This window comes from Apis cerana, linkage group LG8 (genome assembly GCF_029169275.1).
Source record: "Apis cerana isolate GH-2021 linkage group LG8, AcerK_1.0, whole genome shotgun sequence".
In the NCBI taxonomy this organism is placed as follows: domain Eukaryota; kingdom Metazoa; phylum Arthropoda; class Insecta; order Hymenoptera; family Apidae; genus Apis; species Apis cerana.
The window spans coordinates 8,223,750-8,243,920 of NC_083859.1; the positions used below are offsets into that span (position 1 = coordinate 8,223,750).

A 20,171-nucleotide genomic window follows, 5' to 3' on the forward strand; every position below is an offset into this window, starting at 1 on the left:
TTTTTATTTATTTTTTTTTTTAAAGGAATTTTTTTCTTTATTTTCATACCATCGAATATTTTTGTATTCATGGATACAACAGTGGACAAAAGTATAAAAGTTTTTAAAACGAGATAACTTTCTTAAAATTGGAACAAACGAGTTGTATGTTGTTTGGAAACTTGGAAAAAGTTTATCACGTGACGTATAAAAAAAAATCTTGAAGAAGTTATGATTGGTCGAAATCATTGGAAGAAAATCGGTAAAGATTACTTTTTGTTAATTTTTTATCCGAACGTGTTATGAAAATTAAGAGATTTTGTAGATTTTTATCAATTTGTATACATATTGAAAATTTTATTAAAATCGATTAATGTTATTACGACCTACAAACGATTAAAAATGATGGAAATTTTTTTTTATAATAAATTAAAAAATTAAAAATTTTTACATTTTTCGATATTTATCACTTGTTTCTGTATCAAATACATTTTGATGAAATTTTATATATATATATATATCGTATAAATTACATAAATGTATATTTAAAATTTGCATTACAGACTCAGATAAAAAACTTTTACTATTTTTTTATATAATTCTGACCAGTTGTAACTTTTTCAAAAAATTTTTATATACGTCATATAGTAAATTATCTTTTCACATTTCAAAAAAGTGCAAAATTCGTTTGGTCCAATTTTAAAAAAGTTATTTTGTTTTAATAAATTAATTAGAGGTTATACTTTTATCCGTTACTATAAGTACTACTATAAACGAATATTAATTACAATATTTATGTTCTCTTGGCTTGTATTTTTCTATTTATATCGTTTTTGGATTAATTTTAAGACCAATTAAAGCATAAATGAGAAATACGAGTATACTTAAATATTTCTCGCATGTTAATCGCACATTCGAATTTATTACGCGTCTACTTACATATAATAGAAGAACGTAAGAGTGAAAATTCTAATCAATAAATACTACAGTATACGAAATATTTGTTTTTGTAACCGCCGTGTACGTATTAACGTCCTTACATAATATTTTTGTTTAATACGCCGTCGGCCGTATGTATGTAAACTTAAATCTATACCTTCGATGACTAACCCTGGGGCGAAGCTACTGTAAATAATAAATACGTCTCCGAACGCGATCGGAATCGCTTTCCCTGTAATCGATATCCGTCCGTTCTATCCGGCGCACGTGTAATCGCGTAATCGAGCTAACGCGTTTGGAGATCCGTTGGCCTCGGGTTCGCAGCACGTACGAAAGATCCTGTGTCAGCGATAGCGGTCGACTACCGAGTGAGACTGCGATAACCATAAATCTTCGCGGGGATTGGTCGATGCCGCGCGAATGAATCCGAGTGGACCCGAACCTAGCGTACGATAACTTACGAAGTCGTCTCCTCTTTTGCTCGGTCGATCGTCTTTGTTAGAACGCCTTGCACGTTTGCACGGCCGGAATGTGTACCGCGCCGGAATATAACTTCTTAGGGACCGATCTCCATCCCATAATCAAAGCTTTCGCGAACGGTTCATCGGCACAACCGTCGCAGATATTCATGATCATTCTTACTTCCGCTTCCGCCGGCTCTCTTTCATCATCCTTGTCCTCGTATTTCGGTAAGTGAAGACCGAAGCTCGTTAGTCCCGAAAAGTATTCGTCGTCTAGTCCTTGGGATATATAGCCGTCGTTTAAAAGCAGACCGTCGTCTAATTGCACCAGACCGCGTTTCTTTTTAGGAGAATCGCGTTTATCCGTCGATTTTAAATCTTCGACTTCCTCTTTGGGCACGAACGTTACCTAAAATATGATCGTTTAAATTTATTTTAATTTAATTTAACGGAGTTTAATTTGATTTTAACGAAATATTTTTCAACTAATTAAATATCCTTTTTCCCATAGATAATCGTTAACGGTAAATTTTTTAAAAAAATCGACATAGCGACGATTCTAGATAAAGAAATATAACTCCACGTTACTTATCTAAAACCTACAATTTCACGAATTTCACTACATCGTATTCCTTACTTTTCCATCCGAAAATTTTCCCTCGGATACTCCGTTCTTCTCGATCCCCCTCTTCTCGATCGTGGATTTTCCGACCTGGATCACTGTTTCTTCAAAACTCGAATACGATTTTTCTTCCTCGGATTCAACTCCCAACGAATTTTCCTCTCTCTTAAAGAGATTGCGATACGGACTACTATCCGCTGTGTTGGTTATTCCGCTAGCCGAAGGCAAACCGACGGTAGACTGCAGATTCCCGAAGAAGTGGGTAGATTGCAAAGGGAACGCTGTCGAGACGGAATTGGGATTCGCGGGTGGTAACGGCTGAGGTGGTGGATGGCGAGGAATCAGGGACGGATGCCTCAGGGTGACTCCATCTTGAATGATTTGTAGCGGCGTTCCAGGATTGAGTTTTATCTGAAATTCGACAAGGTTAGCGTATCGTGGTTCCATTCGAGAGACGGGAGAGGGACTCGCATTGCGAGTGTCGATGTTTCGAACCTGATGATTGATCTGTCCGGCCGTGAGATAGGGATGCTGCGGGAGGGGGGGGCCGGTGACCGGCGGGCGCGTAGGTCTGGGCGTGTTATTTTCGGTGTCGTGCTCGTAGTGATGGGCATGATGGTGTTTGTGATCCTTGTGGGCTTTCCCCGCTGACAGGGCTACCTCGTAAAGTTGCACCATGGTCACCTCTCCTAGATATCCACCCGATCCTGGGGAATAATAACTTTTTAATAACGATGAAATGATAGAATAGAGTTGCGTGGCAGTGGTTCTCAATCTATAGATCATGGAAATAATTTTTAAAGGATCTAATTAATGATTTTTGGCGTTTATTTATTTTGATATAATTATCACCTTTTCTTAAGTATTCATCTGACTCGTATGAATAATAATTTTTAGTAATAATAAAATAGAAAAATGTAGATGTGTTCATAACAGTGGTCCTCGATCTATAGATTATGATGAATTATTTTTAGAAATATAATTACATCATTTTGTTGAGATGATAAATATGTTCGATTAATTTTTTAAATAATTTAAAAAATTTTTTCATATCTTATATGTACACAACAGAGAATTCGCAATTAAGAAAGGATATTGGAAGACGTGATATTAAAGTTTCTTTTTTCTTTTTTTTTACCTGGAGGAGCGCCGTCACCTTCCAAAAAGCCGCCGCCTAATTGTCGTTGCTCCTGCCCCGTGATAGCTATTCCACCCCCTTTGATCACGTGCCTGACCAACTAACGAGAAAAGAACAAATACGAATGAATTAAGGCCGTCGAATTAGTCTGAAGGTCTGTTTATTAATCGCCGGAGCACGCGTTCATTTGCAAACGAGACGTAGGATAAAATTACTGTGATGTAGGAGGCGAGTTCTCACGGATCAACAGAGTTCCCTTCCCTTCTCTTTCCATTCCACACAAACGATTTTCATTCCACTCTCATTTTCGATATTTGACGTAATTAAAAGTCAATTATAATTTCTCATAATTTCTCTCGCCTATAGAGAGAAGAATTACACACAGAGAAAACAATTACGTCAACAAATTGAACGTGTAAAATCCTCGAATTCTTTCTTCCTACATCTCTTTGTTTCCTACATAATCGTGCGAATATTTTACATATTCCTCCCCATCCCGAAATTTTTTTCGCCCGACTGCAAATATATTTATTTATTTCCGTTATTCGACCGCGCCCCGATATCCCGCTTCTTCATCCACGCGGCAAAAATACGAGGCGCCTCCTCGCAAAATAAAATTCCTTTCACCGTTCTCTTCTTCCATCTTGCTTATCCTTCCTCATCGACGCCCATCCGATACCTATATCCCACCTGTGGACACGATACGCGAGAATTTTACAGAATTTTCGAGAATAGATAGCTTGGGACGAGCCGATATCCCGAACCGAACGATGCGAAACGGCATCGTGAGGGAAAATCCGGAGACGAAATGTGGAACGACTTTCCCTGTGCGCGAGAAGAAGCGAGACAGACACGGCTGAGAGGGGAGAGAGAGAGAAGGGTTATCTGCGTAAGGACGGGGAATGCTTGGAATTCCGGAAGCCGAAGTCTCGGGAAAATTCTTGGCGCGATTTGTATCCGATTTGAGCGGGGACAGATGAGACAGAAGAAAAAGAGGCGAGGGAAGGGGTTACGCAAGCGAATCGTTCGCGGAGAAATGTCTGGAGATGACCTAGAACCGGTGTGTTTCCGAAGATTGCTTTCTACTTAGGCGTCACGGTACAGCACCGACTGTTGCACGAGTTTCGAGAATCGTGATAAACGATTTGATAGCGAAAGGAATGACGTCTATTGAAGATACGAGGGTTCATTTTTACATTGATACGTTTGGAATGATGGAGAAAAGTCTCACTTTAACGCGCAGCAATATGTAATATAATTCGTATTCAGATAACTTTTGATGCGATATCGGTCAATGATTATTAATTAGAATTAAAGAGTAACCAAGAATTTCTTGAACCGTGTGCATGTAAATTTGCGATGAGATTAATAGAGAATATGTTTGTATAAAGGAACGGACATTGAACTATTTGACGATTACTTGGAATTGGAAACAATTTCCTGTTTACACACTCGCCAATCGTTAAATTAAACTAACATTAAATACGTAATTTCTAAAGAGTTATAAATGTAATTTATGTAGACAGTTTACGATCTACATCTAATTATTAATTGTGAATTTAATAGTATGTTGTAATTCAATTTTATGTACAATCAGTAGTACGAATGCTACTTTAGAATCGGAAATTCTGAGATATAACGTGTACGTACGTCGAACGTCGCGCACTCTACTTTCCCGAGAAAGTTGGTTGAAATTTCCCCATGTAGATTTTTCACTAGGTTAGAATTCAGAACGCGACTCTCGATCGTTCGCGGAAGAATGATGCTTTAATTTTCCACGGGCGTGTTGGTAACGCGCCACTTTCACGGCCGCGAATTTTTCCATCGAGTCGTCAAGTGTTCGGTGAAAAGCACCGGAAGCCCGCTTACCCTGTTGTTGAACCCGCGACCCACGCGCTCGTCGTTGACCCAGATCTGCCATTCTCCTGTACGGCCGTTCCAGCTTTGGCACGAGTGATACCACTTGTTCAATCGAAGCGGATAATTCAATCTGTACAAGTTGTGCCCGTCGATGTTCATCATGTAGTAGGAACTTCTCGGGGTGTTCGCCACCCAGGATAGGATCCCGCGCGATTGATCTCCAACTTGAAACATAGTTCAAATTGAGAATCTTTTGTCGCAACGAAACGAAAGTATATTTTCAACGACTTCACGAGGATTAAAGAAATTGAAAAATTAAAAAATTAATTGGAATTTGTGCACGTTTTTAAATATTTTTCAAATTTCGATTTGTCTATCCAATTTACATCGCGCAATTAAATATTTGAATATATAAAAGAATATATAAAAATAATAATAATAATTTTGATTTTTATGGAAAAGTGTTATGCACGAGCCGGAAATGACACTAGAAACAAAGAACGTGTTAAACGTACCTTGGGAACAGGCAATTGCGTCATCGTTATGTATTTACGCACGATTCGCGAGAACGCGATATGTGAGCTCGCTTACGAAATGCGTTCCAAGGGAGGATTTCTCAGGAATTCGAGTTTGAGCGATTACGCGAGCCTCCGGTATTTCGAGCAAACGGAACTTCATATCGGGAAACGAATACAAGGAGGCGGTAGAGCGGCGCGGTTTCGCGCGAGTTGAAGCTTCGAAAATCGGCCGAGACAATGGTGATTGTTCGTGAATCGACATAGTTAACACTACTGATGGAAGGACTTTATTTTCGAGGCAAATGATTCATTTTACTCGAAAAGCCTGAGAGGAACTTTCGCTTTCTCGCGACGTTTACTCGAGATAAAAAGAGAGAAAAAAAAGAGAAGAGGTGAAAGGAAAAAGGAAACGAAAACATAAATCTCTCACCTGCGTACGAAAACAGAGGATGGTCATTGCTGTGATTGTAGAATTTTGTCCACATGCAAAGAGTGAACTCCTTTATGTCGGGCAGCTCAGTTTTGTAATGAATGTACTGAGGAAAAAAATAACTGGTATAAGTATTCGTCAAATTTTTTTAATATTAGTTCCTAAATATATGCGTATTTGTGATCACTATTAGATGTTTCATTAAAGTCAATTTCGTCACTTTCTTACAAAATCTTTTTTTCTTCATTTTTATGGTATGGCTAAATAAAGACAATTTGAACGAACTTTATTGTAAACTGTAGAAATGATATGATACGATTCTAGAATTTCATTCCTAATAGCCTGTTCCATAATGTATATACATTCTAAATTGTTAGGTCGTAAGAGTTTGGGTCTAGAATGATTCTATAATCGAGTCTAGTAAGCTGTACGAGAATATTTAACGTTCCTTCACATTTCCGATACATATCTCTATTTCCTTGGCCTTCGTATTATACGATACCGTATAATTGATTGTCCCGCCTTTTCACTATTATAAAATTATCGTAAAGAAGTAGACTTTCAAATATGAAGAATCGATTCTCAAATACAGCTCTTAGCTTCAAATACAAAATAAGCTGATAACTTCACTCAATTCGCGAAAATATCTCTCCAGATAAACGGTTACCGTTCGGCAATATTCGCCATCGTTCGGAACTATTCGTGACCACATATACATTAACGTACTCACGCACCACCAAGCGGAGGTTTATGGAATGAAAATAATTTGAATCGCGTTCACAGATCGAAGAATATATCGCGGTCGAAGAATCGTGTGGAACGCGGCCCACGTTCAAGTGCATCGAACTGTCGCGAATCCATGGATTGCGGACAACGATCGGTTTCCATCATAGCCCAGCTATTATTCGCTCTCGAATCCATTTTCCCGACGTCTTAATTCATTCCCATGGATCATTTACCTGGAGATTGAAAGAAAATTGAGGCGCTCGCGACAGTCGATTACTAATAGCATCGAACGATTTAGTTACGCAACGCTAGTGCGTAACCACTGAATAGAAAATTACGGTAAAGACCTTGTTCTTGTGAAATGGTAAAATTTCGAGAACGATCGTTATGTTCGAACGACTGCGTGAGATTCAATAACCGTGTAACGAATGATGTGTGTGTAAGAAAATTGATTGAGTCATTCTCACGTGTACTGTATTTACTATATGGGATAATTATATCCGTCTTCTTTGTTACGCGATACGCGTAATTTAAGGAAGTTTTTTTGTTTGCCTTTTTTATCAAGTCGAGCGAACAGAATTGGCATCAAGATAAATAATTTGCTAGTAGAAAGTGAAAAACGAGCACAAGAGGACAATGTGGGAAAGGCAAATGGAAAAACATCTCGAGATACTGGTTTCTCGAATTCCTTCCTGAAAGAGTTTGTTCGTCATTTGTAAAACGAAAAGCATATATCTTGATAATATAAGTCCGATCGATCCTAATGACTGTAAGTGATAAATCGATATTTCGCGTCAAGAGTGATATAACTTGAAATTTCACAAATACTTAACTACCTCGAAATCATTTTCGATTATTTTCTTTTTTGAAATAAAAATTTAAACAGAGAAAAATTGTGAAATTTATCGTAGGTCCAAATCTACTCGGGTAATATTTTTTTCGTGATTGTTCTTATTTATCGAGAATTAACCTTGATCGATATCGTAAGAAACGATGAAAACGGATAATTCGAGGTCGATTTCGAAAATTTATGAAAAGAAGGACTCGTGTGTCGCGCGTTCGCGTTTTCTCCTACTTTCGTTACCGCGATTCGCGATGATTTGCTCGCATCGTTGTGCTCGAACTCTCTAGACCGCGAAGTTTTGAACCAAGCATGCGACGAAATTTCATTTTAAAGCAGGAAGTACATGCCGTGCGGAAAGAAAAAATGATTGTTATCAATAATCAAAAAAAAGATCAAAAAAAAAAAAAATAAATAAATAAAAATAAAAAGAAGACATAAATAGGAAATACATAGTCACAAAAATAACGTAATAATTGATTTTATATTGATTTATTTTATTTTTTCTCGTATTTAAAGATATAGAAATGTGCATCTTCCTCCCTACCTTCAAGAAAATTCATAAATTAACATAAATTAACATAATAAAAAATACTTATGTTCTTCGCAAGTTGATTAATTATTTTTGAAGTAACAATTATACGATCGAAAAACTATAAATCTGAAATTCTATTTTTAATTTGGAACTCTATCCGTTTTGCTACATTCCATTGAATTTTCTCACCTCAAAGTAAAACTGCTGCTTCATCGCGACTTTATATAGGGCGCATGCGTCTTGCTCGCGCTGTGCCAGCAAAGACGTACTTCCTGCATCATAAAACGTCTGAGCGGGACTAGTCTGGTAGATAGTAGTGACTGGATGTAGAATTCTGGCCGCTGGGGTTGAAAACGATGGATTCCATGGCGTGGAAATCGCTTGGACCACGGTCCACGTTAACAACCCGTAAAGCACCGAAACGATCATATTGTTTTTTCACACCTTCTCCTCGAACGATCTGGAAAGGGAATGAGATCGAAAGATAAGATAGAAGTAGTGTAGTAGTGTAGCAGGAAATAACTAGTTAACGAATCGTGTTTCGTTAAATGTTAGTACCAGAATTTTGCCGTTGCAAAATTTAATTCACGACAGCGGAACGATATCGCTTGCAACGAATCATATTTTTAACCGTTCCATTGTAAAAAGGACGCGAACTCTGCTTATATTGTGTCGATTTCGCTTAACGACGGTTGGTGCACGCTCGCGTGCAATGCTCGGCCAAGGAATAACGAAATTTCGCCGGTTGACCGTTCTTGTATTTCTTTGGATCATTTTTAAGAAAAGACGATATAAAAATAATTGTAATTAATTTGAGCGATTTTACATTTAGATTACAAGTCATTTTCTTAATTAACTTTGTAATCTTCTATGAATTTAACTAATTAATTATATCTCGTTTACTTAATTTTTTTTCAATGTTTAATTAAATCTCTTCGCATCCATTAGGATCTACACATATTTTGTCACATTTGTTCTAATGTATCGACACGTTAAAACAGACTTCTATCTAAACGAACATACAAGCTCTTCGTTTCCGCGTTTAATTTTTTTCGTTCAATCGAAATTTATTAAATTTAGAAAAGTTTCTTCGTTACCTTATCGAAGGAAAAATTAAAGTTCATCTTATCCAACGAATAATGTCGAATTTTTCTCTCAAAAATTTACAATGTATATCATTTGTAAAAGCCACGATACAACAAGATCGTAAATTAAACAATCTTGAATCAAAGAAAGGAAGCAACAGCATCGGACAGATGTCACGTCCCTATTGTAAACTGTCTACTTCTTCAACTTCTCTTTCATACCCGATCTTCAGATTGAAAAACAATTCCTAGCAACGCATATAATAATTTCTTACCAATTTCACAAGCTCGCTATACCGTGGCTATACCGTATTACATGTTACACGAAAATTTAAACAACTCACCGAGAAGCAATTCACCATTTACCTCACGGCTGTAGCGGGAGGTAGGTAGATCCTCGCGGTCTCGAAACAGAAAGGTAACTGTCCGCTCGTTCTGTTCGGCGTAGGCCTCGTAAACTCGTAAGAGGTGTGCACACCTCCTACCCGTTTTGATTCGCCTTTTTCTCTCCTCCACATCCTACGATTCTACAGGATGCGCGTGTAAGCTCTGTATTTCTCTGCGCGTATCTTTCCTATTATTTTTTTTTTTTATCATATTTCCTAATACTTTTTTTTTTTCCATCCGTCGGAATAGTTTTCTCGTCACAGTTGGACGAGTGAGCGATCGCGCGAGCAATATCTCGGGACGAGTTGGTTAGTTTGGAGGGTGAATTGTAAAAGTTCGTTTTTCAGGGAGAATTAATTGGCGGAAAGGCCGCGACCCATCCGTCGATCCACTGTTGCCAATTCTGGGCATTATATTGGCAAAGTTTTGCAAGGGTCTCGCGGTGGTCGATGTGTCGCGATTTAACGGCGAATGGCGCCTTGGCGAGTGATCGGCCTTCGCCTGGTATAATAACGTAGTATAATGGTTCGAGCTTCGGATCGGCTATCGCGCACGATCGATAGGCGATCGGGAATGCGGGCGAGAAAACTTGTTTACTAATCGCGTAATCGCGACAGATCGTTACGATTAGTCTCTCGATAATTCTCGATCGATGGTAATATATACCTTTTACGTTTTTCAGGTTAATTTCACCTTTTTTTTTTTTTTACAAACCGTAAAAAATTGTATAAAATTATTAAACTAGGTAAAATGAAGATATATCTTTAATTATTGTAGATAAAAGTTACTTCTTTTTTTTTTTGTGAAAAATAATCAATTTTAAATCTAATCTAAGGTATTAATTGTTGGAAAAGAAATAAGAAAAATTTCAAAATCATTGTAGTATTTATATACGAACAATGAATTCTATTTAATATTATGCAAAATATATTTTTACGATTTGCATTCCATAAATGCATAATGCATGATTTTTTTTTTACAATGTTAAAATTAGATGAAGTGAAAGTATGTTATTAATTATTAGATACGGGATAAAAGATGTTTGATGCTTCTTTATGGAAAATAATCATTTTTAAATGTAATTATTCGATTCGAAAAAAGAATTTAAGATAATCTTTTAATATCTGTACGATGAATATAGATTTCGTAACGAAATATTTTCTTCCTCTTTTTTTTTATTATTATTTTGAACACATAAGTTGAATTAAATTACAATGTTTCAATTCCTGTAATTTTTAATTAATATATTCACGTTATAATTGGTGTACTTAATTATGCATAAATAAATACGCGAATGTTTTATTACGTGTACAACAATCGTTTGCGGAAGAAAATACAACTTTCTTGTAACGAGAATATAATAATTACAAGCCAATCGAAATTTCTTATATTTACGATTATCATATTATTCACTAAAATATCATACGTGTATTAAAATATTAATTAACTCTCGCAATCTGATAAACGAGCCATTTTTGACTTCAAACGATTTGACAATCTGATGATAATAAAAATATGAAATTACATAAGTATCAAATCTTACAAGTATGCGTCACGTTTCACTCGCTCATCATTCCACTTTCATTTAATTGAATTCTTAAATTGAATTTTTTTCTATTTCCAATTCTCGCCCTCGAAACTCTTTCTTCTCTGTCCGAGAAAAAATATATATCCTCCTAATAATCAAATTCTTAATTATCTTTTTACCAGATTAAATTAATTCCGAATATGAATAGAAGTAACGTAGCAATGTTAATCGATCGAAACTGCATTACAGGTGAGAACAAGAAGGGAAATCTCTGTGTTAAAAATAATAAAGTAAAAATAAATAATATTCGTAAAAAAAAATTTGCATAAAAATCCGATCGAACGGTTCAATAATTATTCCGAAATAATTATCTTCGAGTTTCACCTGTTTCGCTTATTAAATTAAATCGCGCTACGCGTAACAATAATATCGGCGGTAATAATAAATTCGTAAAAATTTTCATATTTCCCGTCCATGCGCGGGAGAAAGTGCGCAGAAACGCGGCCGATGATGATATTGCGAAATTCGTGGCCGAAACGTCGGCTCCCGTCCCCCTGTCGCGATGCCTCGCGGGGCCGATTTCCACGAGAATTCTTTTTTCGGTGACCGACTCGAAACTGGATCGATCGAGTGACCAACACAACGCCGATGGTGCAATCCGTGTCTCGCCTTCGTTGTCCGTCGTGCAATGGATCTACCTGGCTGTAGGGAATTAGAAGGGTGTCTTTCTCGGAATTCTGATCGTTCGAGCACCGTTTGTGCATCGAATTCTTGCGAGTTGGAAAATTGGAGCGAAAGGATATCGGCGAGAATCGAAGAGCTGCCTCTCGAACTTCGACCGATTCGATCGATTGGATGGACTACTTTCGCTTGGGGATGGAATGAGAGATGCAGCAAAGAAAAAAAGAAAGAAAAGATAATTCGCGCTGCAGTTCTGGTTGGAAAAAGTATTGGAGAGAGGAAAGTGTTTGCGAGTTAAATAGATTTATTGGTGGTGTGGGATGGAAGTGTATTATTCGACGCAAGGTGTTCATGAATTATCACGAATTGATTAAATGTAAGTTTAAGTGTAATATTTATTTTGGATTGGATAATGTAGAGTATGATGTAATTTAATTTTTACGATTGATAAGTATCAATTTCATTATTTAAAATTAGAATGTTTACTCACTATGTCTGAAAACTTATACCAGTAAATTTGATCTGTGACGAGATACGTTTGTATATAAGTGGCTTGAGATATACATGTATATTTGCAGTATGATACTTTTCTTGGTATATGTAGGTACAAGGTATTATAGGTGTAAGTAGACCTTGACCAAATAATAGATACGAATCTTTTTTTACGAGTGTATTAATCAAGAGATTATATGGCAATTTTGTTCTTTTTTTCATAACAATGAATTCGAGCGAAAGCATTTAATTAACTAATTTAATTTCAATTCGATTCCTTCAAATGTCGAATCTTATCTTTTCTGAAATTTTCTAATAAAAATCAATTACTCTTATTATAATTTATTATTTTAAAAATCGAGTATTCTTTCGTATCATATTTTAGACTCGATTCCATTACTAAATGGATACCAATACAGAATGTAAGAGAACGAAACGTCTCTCCACAAAAAAATTCATGACATAGACTTCCCTTCTCAATCATCTACTCTCTCTTTCCAATGTGTTTCTCGGCTCCGTCTTTGTCCCTCTCGAAACGTGAATTCTCCTTTCCGTCGACGTCCCCTTTCTCCGTAGAAGACCGGAAGGAAGGAGCGGGGCACGGCGAAAGGACGACTCACCCTGGAAAATGAAAGTCGATTCTGCGTGTAATTGCAACGATGCAGAAACACGATTGCGTTGTAGCAACATTCGTCGTCTGGAAAAAGTACTACGATGATGGACGATTCAAAGAAAGCTTGGTTTGTGGAATGTTGGAAATTACAGTATTCCGCATTTACGAGGAGAGTGCAAGATCGAGGTCACTGATTTACTGGTTTTTAGCATTGGTTAATCTCTGTCTAAGAAAAAAAAACTTATTATAACGTTAGATATTTAATACTTTCTTTAGATTAATTATATTCATTATTAGTCTCGTGGTTAATCACACGAGATTAATATCTACTTATTTTTTAGGAATTTTTCTTTTTCGAAGAAGCAAGAAAAACATTGATTATAAGTAAAATAGAAAATAATCCAATTTTTCTAAAGTAAAAAAATGTAAAAAATTTATTCCCTCTATTTTGATGTTGTTAGAAATCGCTTTATGAAAATAGTTTACTGATAGAGGGCGTCAATTAAGTAGGATGAAAATTATATCTATTAGCCGAGGAATACCATCTATATACGTTCAAGAATTCGTATAATTGTTTCGTTTACCAAAAGAGTTTGGTATAATTTAATTCTGCATTCGAGAAACTAGTTATCTATTCGACTGTTGTTCGTCCACGTTCGTCGGTAATGACCGTGAATCGTATGTAGTTGTCGTCTCGTATGAATGTCTTTTCATAGCCCTACCATTTTCAAGAGTACATCATTGAATCTTGAATCAGCACGACAATTGGAATGGAATCGAGACAAAAGGGTCCTCTCATCGTTAAAAATGATCGATTACCATGCAAGGCAATCACCGTTCATTTTTAACCTAGATATATATATATATATCTATGGTGTCGCCACCTTTCATAACTCTTTTTGCTGGTTTTAGTTCAGTTTCTCGCAGCTGGGCGCGCTTTAACGAGAACTGTGCGTAATTATTTCGTAACCATCTTTCGTGGTTATGTAAATCGACGTGTACAGGATTTAGTTTCGATTTTCTATCGAAGTTCTATATAACTAGATGATAGTCGTAAAATCGACTTTCGATTGCGACGATGCAATCTATTTGAAAGAACTAAATCGGCGAGCAGGAAGAGAACAACTAGGAATCTTATGGTAAACGGAAAACACTTGGTCAAATAAAAAATTGCTACATGCTTTTATTACACAATGTTGGAAAAAAATAATTTGAATAAAAATGTTTTGCGTGATATAGAATAGATTTTACTTCAGAATGTCAATCATAGCGAGATTATATGAGATGTAAAATCTTGATGTCTACTTGTAAGACTATTTCAAATTTTTTTGGGCAATCTCGAAATTATTTTATTTAAATTCGCCTTAAATTAGGAAAAGTAAAAAAGTATTTACAAATATCATATCATTTTTGCTGAATAACAATTAACAATTCTCAAAATAAAATTATTGCTATTTATTTGGATTATAAATCAATTTACATAAAAAACTTATAAACTTGAAAAGATACAAATTTTATTTTAAATAGAATAATAAATTCAATAATTATATTATATAATATGTTATTTTTATTAATCAACATCGCACAGCTTCAAAATGACAAAAAAATATCAGTTATTATCAATAATTGTGTATATCAGAAAGATAAATAATAAAAGTTAATTTATTAATAAAAAATATACTTTAATCCATTTCGATAGTTTAGAACGCGTCAGCGAGATTTATCGAGCTGATCGTTTTCTGGAACGAAAACGCGCTTCGTAATGTCGGATGTATTACGTGACCGAGACCGTTAAAAAGGGTCGAGAGCGGTCCGTGAAACCTGACCACGCGATTTTCGGTGAAAGTGAAAGCAATTCGATGAACAGGTCGGAACCGGTGAAACCAAAGTTTACTTCCTTAGCAGCGAGACGATGTCAGGCGCGGTCGATTCTTGGCGTGGCCGTCACGCAACCCTTGCAAATGGTTTGTGCACTTGGATCATAAATGCAAAATATGGACAAGGTTTCGCAGTTTCAGGGTCGAAATCGATGCTTAAACGAGTTAAACGAGTTCAATACACGATCAACGTACGAATAAAACGATTTTCAATTTCTCGTAATCAAGCATTGGGAAATGCTAAATCTCTGAGCGGTGAAAGTTTTGAAGATATATTCCAAACAAATTCGATTTTACCAAACGAACATAAAGTTATCGCGTTGCGTAACTATTCATTTGTTTTTTGTACAACGTATTATAAATTTTTTTTAATTACGAGCAAGATAAAAATAAATAAATTATATCGATCTATTTTATATTGTTTTTGTAGCTTAATTTAAAAAAAAGAGACGGATTTTTTGGATAATTTAAATTTAAGTAATGCATTTCATTACACGTAACTTCCGAAGTCTCGCACAAGAGCCGATCGTCTTTCGGTCATCTTCGGCTAATTTACCGATGATAGCCGAAAACGTCCGAAATATGATTCGGCATTCTCGGCTATCTTATTTCAGCGACAGACTATTTTTATTTGTATACTGGTTCTCGAAACAAAATCTATTTGCCGGTTTTCTAAAAAAGATTAAACGAGCATTTAGAAGATCACGTAAGAAAAAGAAACCTGTTTACCCTAAATGGATTCATAGATCCAGAATAACGAATCGCGTATAACTCGTAACAAAAGTTACGAAACTGTTTGTGCGATCATCGATATATGTAGTCTCGTTTCGTCTCGTCTTATTCTCATGGTTATAACGCGTGATATTGTCTCCAATTGGAAATTTTTTACGGTAATTTCGGTAAAAATGTTCATAATTGTTAAATGTTTTCGAGACGAATTTTTTTAAATAGCAATGATAATATAAGAATAAATTAAAGAATTAAAAATATGCAAAGATTCTGTTTAAATAGGTTTTGTTAATTTGATATTAAGAAAATAAGCAAAAGGAAATTACATAAGAATACATTTTTCTCGAAAGAATTAAGAAAAGAAATCCAGGAAAAAAATGTCAATTTTTTTTTGTACATGCATTTGGTATGTTTATCCGCATTTCGATGGCTATCATTCTTGACATAAGTTTCATGTTGTGCGTAAAAAGTTATTCTAACCTTTTTTTTTTTTTTTTACCTCGTCTCGGTTTATCGATCTATCCTCGGTTTTGTAACGCGTTTGTTCTCTCGAGTTTTTTCAAGATTGCGGCAAGTTGTTGCACTTCGTGCCGGTATGCTTAGATTTTATCTTAAACTATTAAATGAGAATCGAAACAATGGCGATGTCTTTCATCAACAAATAGCTGCTAATAGGATTATCTAATCGTTATTTAATGTACGATCTCGAGACTCATTGAAAACAATTTTATATTTATATCATATGAATCGTATTTATATATCGTATACCGTGAAAATCAAGATTATTATTTCAAACAATCCGACTGATCGATCGAATAAAAAGTATTCGAGTACTTCGGCGTCTTATGAATTTAATAAAACTTTCGAGGCAGCCGGAATCTTCGTATAAAATCGATCATCTTCGGTCATGTTCGGTCATCTTCGACTAATTTACCGAGCTTAGTCGAAAATAACCGAATTGACTCTTGGCGCCATTCTTAGTTATCTCATCTCCGTTAGTCTTATAAAATACATATTCAAATAATTTTTACTCTATCAATCATTTTAATATATATTTGAATTTTTTATTTTATTAATGGTCTTCAATAAAAATGATATATTGATAAGAAATAATTTAATAAATATTTTCGCAGAAAGTTAAGTATTTAATTTTGTGATTGAATATAAAGGAACTTGTTTTAGGATATCTACAATATTTTGTCTAATGCGAGTAAAAGTATGAAATAAACGGAGAATAATTAAATAAAAGAAGCTTATCCGGTTTTAGTTCCTGGAGAGAGGAATGTGTCATGTATGTTTGCAGAGATTGCTATTTATAATTTATATAAAACAATATATAAAATATCCGTAATTATAAAAACCATTATAAATACCATTAGATCTTATCCTAACATCGCACTTTCATAATAATTCGCTCCAATTTGTTAATCCTACATTCGTAACGCAACGAATGTTCATCCATCGAAGGAAAGGCCCCGCTCGTCACTTTCCGATTTCTATCCGATTTCTATGCATGTCGTAACGACCCGTATCCTCACGTTTCTCTCGCGAAATTCCAATAAAGGTCCACGGAGATACGCCTGGTCCAATCGTTTAAACTATACATACGTATAACAATCTAATAAAAAAAAATTTTACTAACTAAACTCCAATTCAATTTAATTATCGATCAAAAAAAAACGCGCTTTCTCCTCCGAATTAAAAATCTACGTATTATTAATTCACAAAAATTCTTATCAGATTTGGTGGCGCGTAAACAATATCTTAGTCCTGCCTCGAGGCGATCTTCACAATCGAGAAGTTGCCACAGTCGCTGTTGACGTTCTTCAGAACGGCCCCACCGAAAATACGCACGGGCGTTCTGGTCCACGAGATCAGCATCAACGATCCGCCTATGAACGGGCTTCCCCTGCCGATCTCGCAGCGTACGTACGACAGTTTCACTAATTGCAGCCCGAGAGATTGCTCTTTCCACTTGGATACCTCCATCCTCCTCTGGATCACGTCTGGAGAGACGATCAATTCCGTTCCGACGAGCGGCAAAGACGTCGCGTCCTCGGCGTATCGTCGTCGTCCCCCATGTTGATTAGAAGTCGGCGGCAGCGTGTACGGTGCCCTCGTTCTCGCTGGAGTCCCGTAATCGATGCCGCGTTGCATCAGTTTCGTTGGAATCCCGGCAAAAAGCGGAGCCACCACCGTGGCGTAACTCGAGGCGGCGCGAGACACTTGAATCGAATCGTGGGAGGCCTCGAATCGCTGCCGGTAATCGTCCAGGGTGTCGAAAGCGGAGGACAAGAGCAGATTGAAGCCAAGGATCGATCCCTCGATCCCGTCGTCGAGCCCTTTGTCGAAGTCGGTGTACTCTTGACCCACCACGATGTCTCCTCCGCTTGGGATCGTGTGCTCTATCGTCTGAAATCGATCGATCGTTGATTTTTTTTTCAAAGTACGCAAAAGTACGAGCAACGAACCTCGTAAGAGCGACCTTGAGCCCAAAGCTGACCATTGATCCAGAGGCCGTAACGACCAGCCTGATTCTCCCAGCTCACGCACAAATGGTACCATCGATTCTCTAGAATGTCGATACTTGCGGCGAATACGTTATTGCCCCCGATCTCAAGGTGAACACTCCTCCCGTGCGGCGCTATCCACGATCGTACAAGCCGTTCTCGCTCGTGCTCTGTTGGGGAAGCGAGCGCAACAGCATTTTAAACGTCTCCGTTGAAAAAGAATGTAGGTAAAGTAGGCGAACGATACACGAGCGGCCCGGCACGAAACGCTTATTTGTTACTGTTAGCGGTGAAAATACATTTCATGGCTACTTTCTTCGCGTTTGTAATAAAAGTGTACATACGCCGTCGAAGGATATAATCGTGAGGCGTTTTACGTTACGTTGGTACGTTATTACGGTAGAAATTATTTTACTTACTCGAGTACGAAAATATCGGATGAGGATGGGTCAGGTCGTAGGATTCCATCCACAGGCAGAAAGTGAATTCGGTTAATTTTGGTACGGGTAATTCCCAGCGTAGAAACTGATGATGAGAAGAGAAATAGAAAATTAATTATTTTAGGATTAATTAACTTTTCAATTGAGGTAGATTTTTAACGAACTCGAATTCCACTTTTGCAACACGCGGTTAATCAATCTCTTAAGTGTACGGGATTAAGTAATGGGAGACTGTTAAAGGTATAACTGGTAGAATGGATTAGTTCTACGTTCTTGAATAATCGATAATGACGAGGGCGATGCACGGATACACCAAAAATAGATACACGGAGAAAATAGATTCATTACCAAGTTAGGGGATCTTGGAGGATTTTGCAAATATCTGAAACCTTATTTTACGTTTGACTAAAGGAAGAACGTGCTTTGGCAAACATGGACAGATTGAATTATTTCGTCGGTGATAATTAGGTAATTAATTTCTCACCTGAATGTATCCCCTCTGAGTGAGTTCCACCTTGTGCATAGGAGTTCCATGTAACTTCTTTTCCGCAAATGTTGATTTGACCCAGCAAAGAATGGCTAGATATAGTAAAATCAAACGAACGGGATTGATTGTACCTTTGTGAATAATATTCGATAATTTTTCCATCTTGATTCGTTCATCCCTTTCCTCTTCTTTTTCTATATTTTTTTCTTGATAAATTTTCGAATATGGCAAATAATATTTCTTTTAATTTCTTTTCGGATGGAAAGTGGAATTCGTTTTGCCATGCGTTGAAACTCGAGAAGGAGAAACGATGCCGGTGTGGCGAACAGTCGACGGGAGTAAAGAACACTAAACAAGACTGGTGGCAAAGTGGGCGAGCACGGCCTCGTGAGCAGGATTGGTAAAGAGGGAGGAGACTTGCCACTTGACGAATCATTTGATTTTGACTTAAAGTAATTTTTGAAGATTGTCTCTTCACAAATTCCGATGTGTTATTCATTCCTATTTAATTAATAAGAATTCAATTGTTTGACGATATAATCGAGGAAAATCGATGTTAGTTTATATTCTGGAAAAAGAATTATTGATTCAACATGTAATTAGAATTCGTAACGGAATTTAGAATTGGTTTGCCAATTCGCCACTCCCCCAATCATTAATCAAACGTATGTAGAATGAAAATCATTTTCGTTCGATTATAGAAGTTAATTGTGGTTATGTTTTGATCTATGTCCACTGTTTGCTACTGTTATTCGATACTGCTCGGGATTGTTCGGAATTGGTCGGGTACATTCGTGGCTATATATCCGAAAAGTTATCTCCAGTAATTGACTAGTGTTATTTGACACCGGTTTAGGTCATTATTGTGCATGTGACGTTAAATAGAGAGTCAAAGTAAGGTAAAATAAAATAGAGAATATTTGTAAACTTAATAATAATTGAAAAAAATAAAAAATAAATTTTTTTTTGTTTTGGTAATTCAATAATAATATAATTAAATATTATTATAGAAATCATAAATAACCTCGACTTTTGCCGTGAATAAATAATATATAAGAAAGCGTAGTGAGAATAGCCTGAAGTTCTATATCTTGTATGTTATAACGAATTCATGATTATGTATTTAGATATTTCTATTCGATTTGATAGTTGAATAATTACGAAACTTTTTTTTAATGAAACGTAAGTATTGGATAATATTGAAATTTACGAGAAGAACATAGGAAATTTCGAAATCTTGCTGGTATTTTTTTTGATCTTGACAAGCGTAATGATAGAAATTTATAAGGCTTT

At 36.2% G+C, this 20,171-nt stretch overlaps 3 protein-coding genes across 33 annotated transcripts in view; 1 reads left to right on the forward strand and 2 right to left on the reverse strand.

Annotated features, from left to right (window-relative positions):
* Positions 1 to 9,936, reverse strand: LOC107996405 (uncharacterized). Its single transcript, XM_017054432.3, has 8 exons — positions 9,479 to 9,936; positions 8,239 to 8,509; positions 5,948 to 6,053; positions 5,009 to 5,223; positions 3,140 to 3,239; positions 2,497 to 2,708; positions 2,017 to 2,412; positions 1 to 1,788 (listed from the first exon to the last, which is right to left on the reverse strand). Exons 2-8 carry the CDS (start codon positions 8,476 to 8,478, stop codon positions 1,417 to 1,419), a joined length of 1,641 nt encoding a protein of 546 aa, XP_016909921.2. The 5' UTR covers positions 8,479 to 8,509; positions 9,479 to 9,936; the 3' UTR covers positions 1 to 1,416.
* LOC107996375 (uncharacterized) overlaps positions 1 to 20,171 on the forward strand; it is a 94,117-nt gene that overhangs the window by 49,736 nt on the left and 24,210 nt on the right. The gene's annotated exons all lie outside the window — the stretch shown is intronic.
* On the reverse strand, positions 15,710 to 19,226 carry LOC107996406 (uncharacterized). The gene is made up of 4 exons (XM_017054434.3): positions 18,876 to 19,226; positions 18,371 to 18,476; positions 17,913 to 18,121; positions 15,710 to 17,853 (listed from the first exon to the last, which is right to left on the reverse strand). The coding sequence occupies exons 1-4, from the start codon at positions 19,038 to 19,040 to the stop codon at positions 17,206 to 17,208; spliced, it is 1,128 nt and encodes a 375-aa protein (XP_016909923.2). The 5' UTR covers positions 19,041 to 19,226; the 3' UTR covers positions 15,710 to 17,205.

Excerpts from the sequence above, each read along its gene's own strand:
- LOC107996405 (XM_017054432.3), bottom strand. The coding sequence starts at position 8,478 with ATGATCGTTTCGGTGCTTTACGGGTTGTTAACGTGGACCGTGGTCCAA. Across the intron at positions 3,240-5,008 it reads GTCGCGGGTTCAACAACAGG|TTGGTCAGGCACGTGATCAA; the intron begins GTAAGCGGGCTT and ends TTTTCTCGTTAG. Across the intron at positions 2,413-2,496 it reads CCGGACAGATCAATCATCAG|ATAAAACTCAATCCTGGAAC; the intron begins GTTCGAAACATC and ends GTCGAATTTCAG.
- LOC107996406 (XM_017054434.3), bottom strand. The coding sequence starts at position 19,040 with ATGGAAAAATTATCGAATATTATTCACAAAGGTACAATCAATCCCGTT. Across the intron at positions 18,477-18,875 it reads CTCAGAGGGGATACATTCAG|TTTCTACGCTGGGAATTACC; the intron begins GTGAGAAATTAA and ends TCTCATCATCAG. Across the intron at positions 17,854-17,912 it reads CTCAAGGTCGCTCTTACGAG|ACGATAGAGCACACGATCCC; the intron begins GTTCGTTGCTCG and ends GATCGATTTCAG.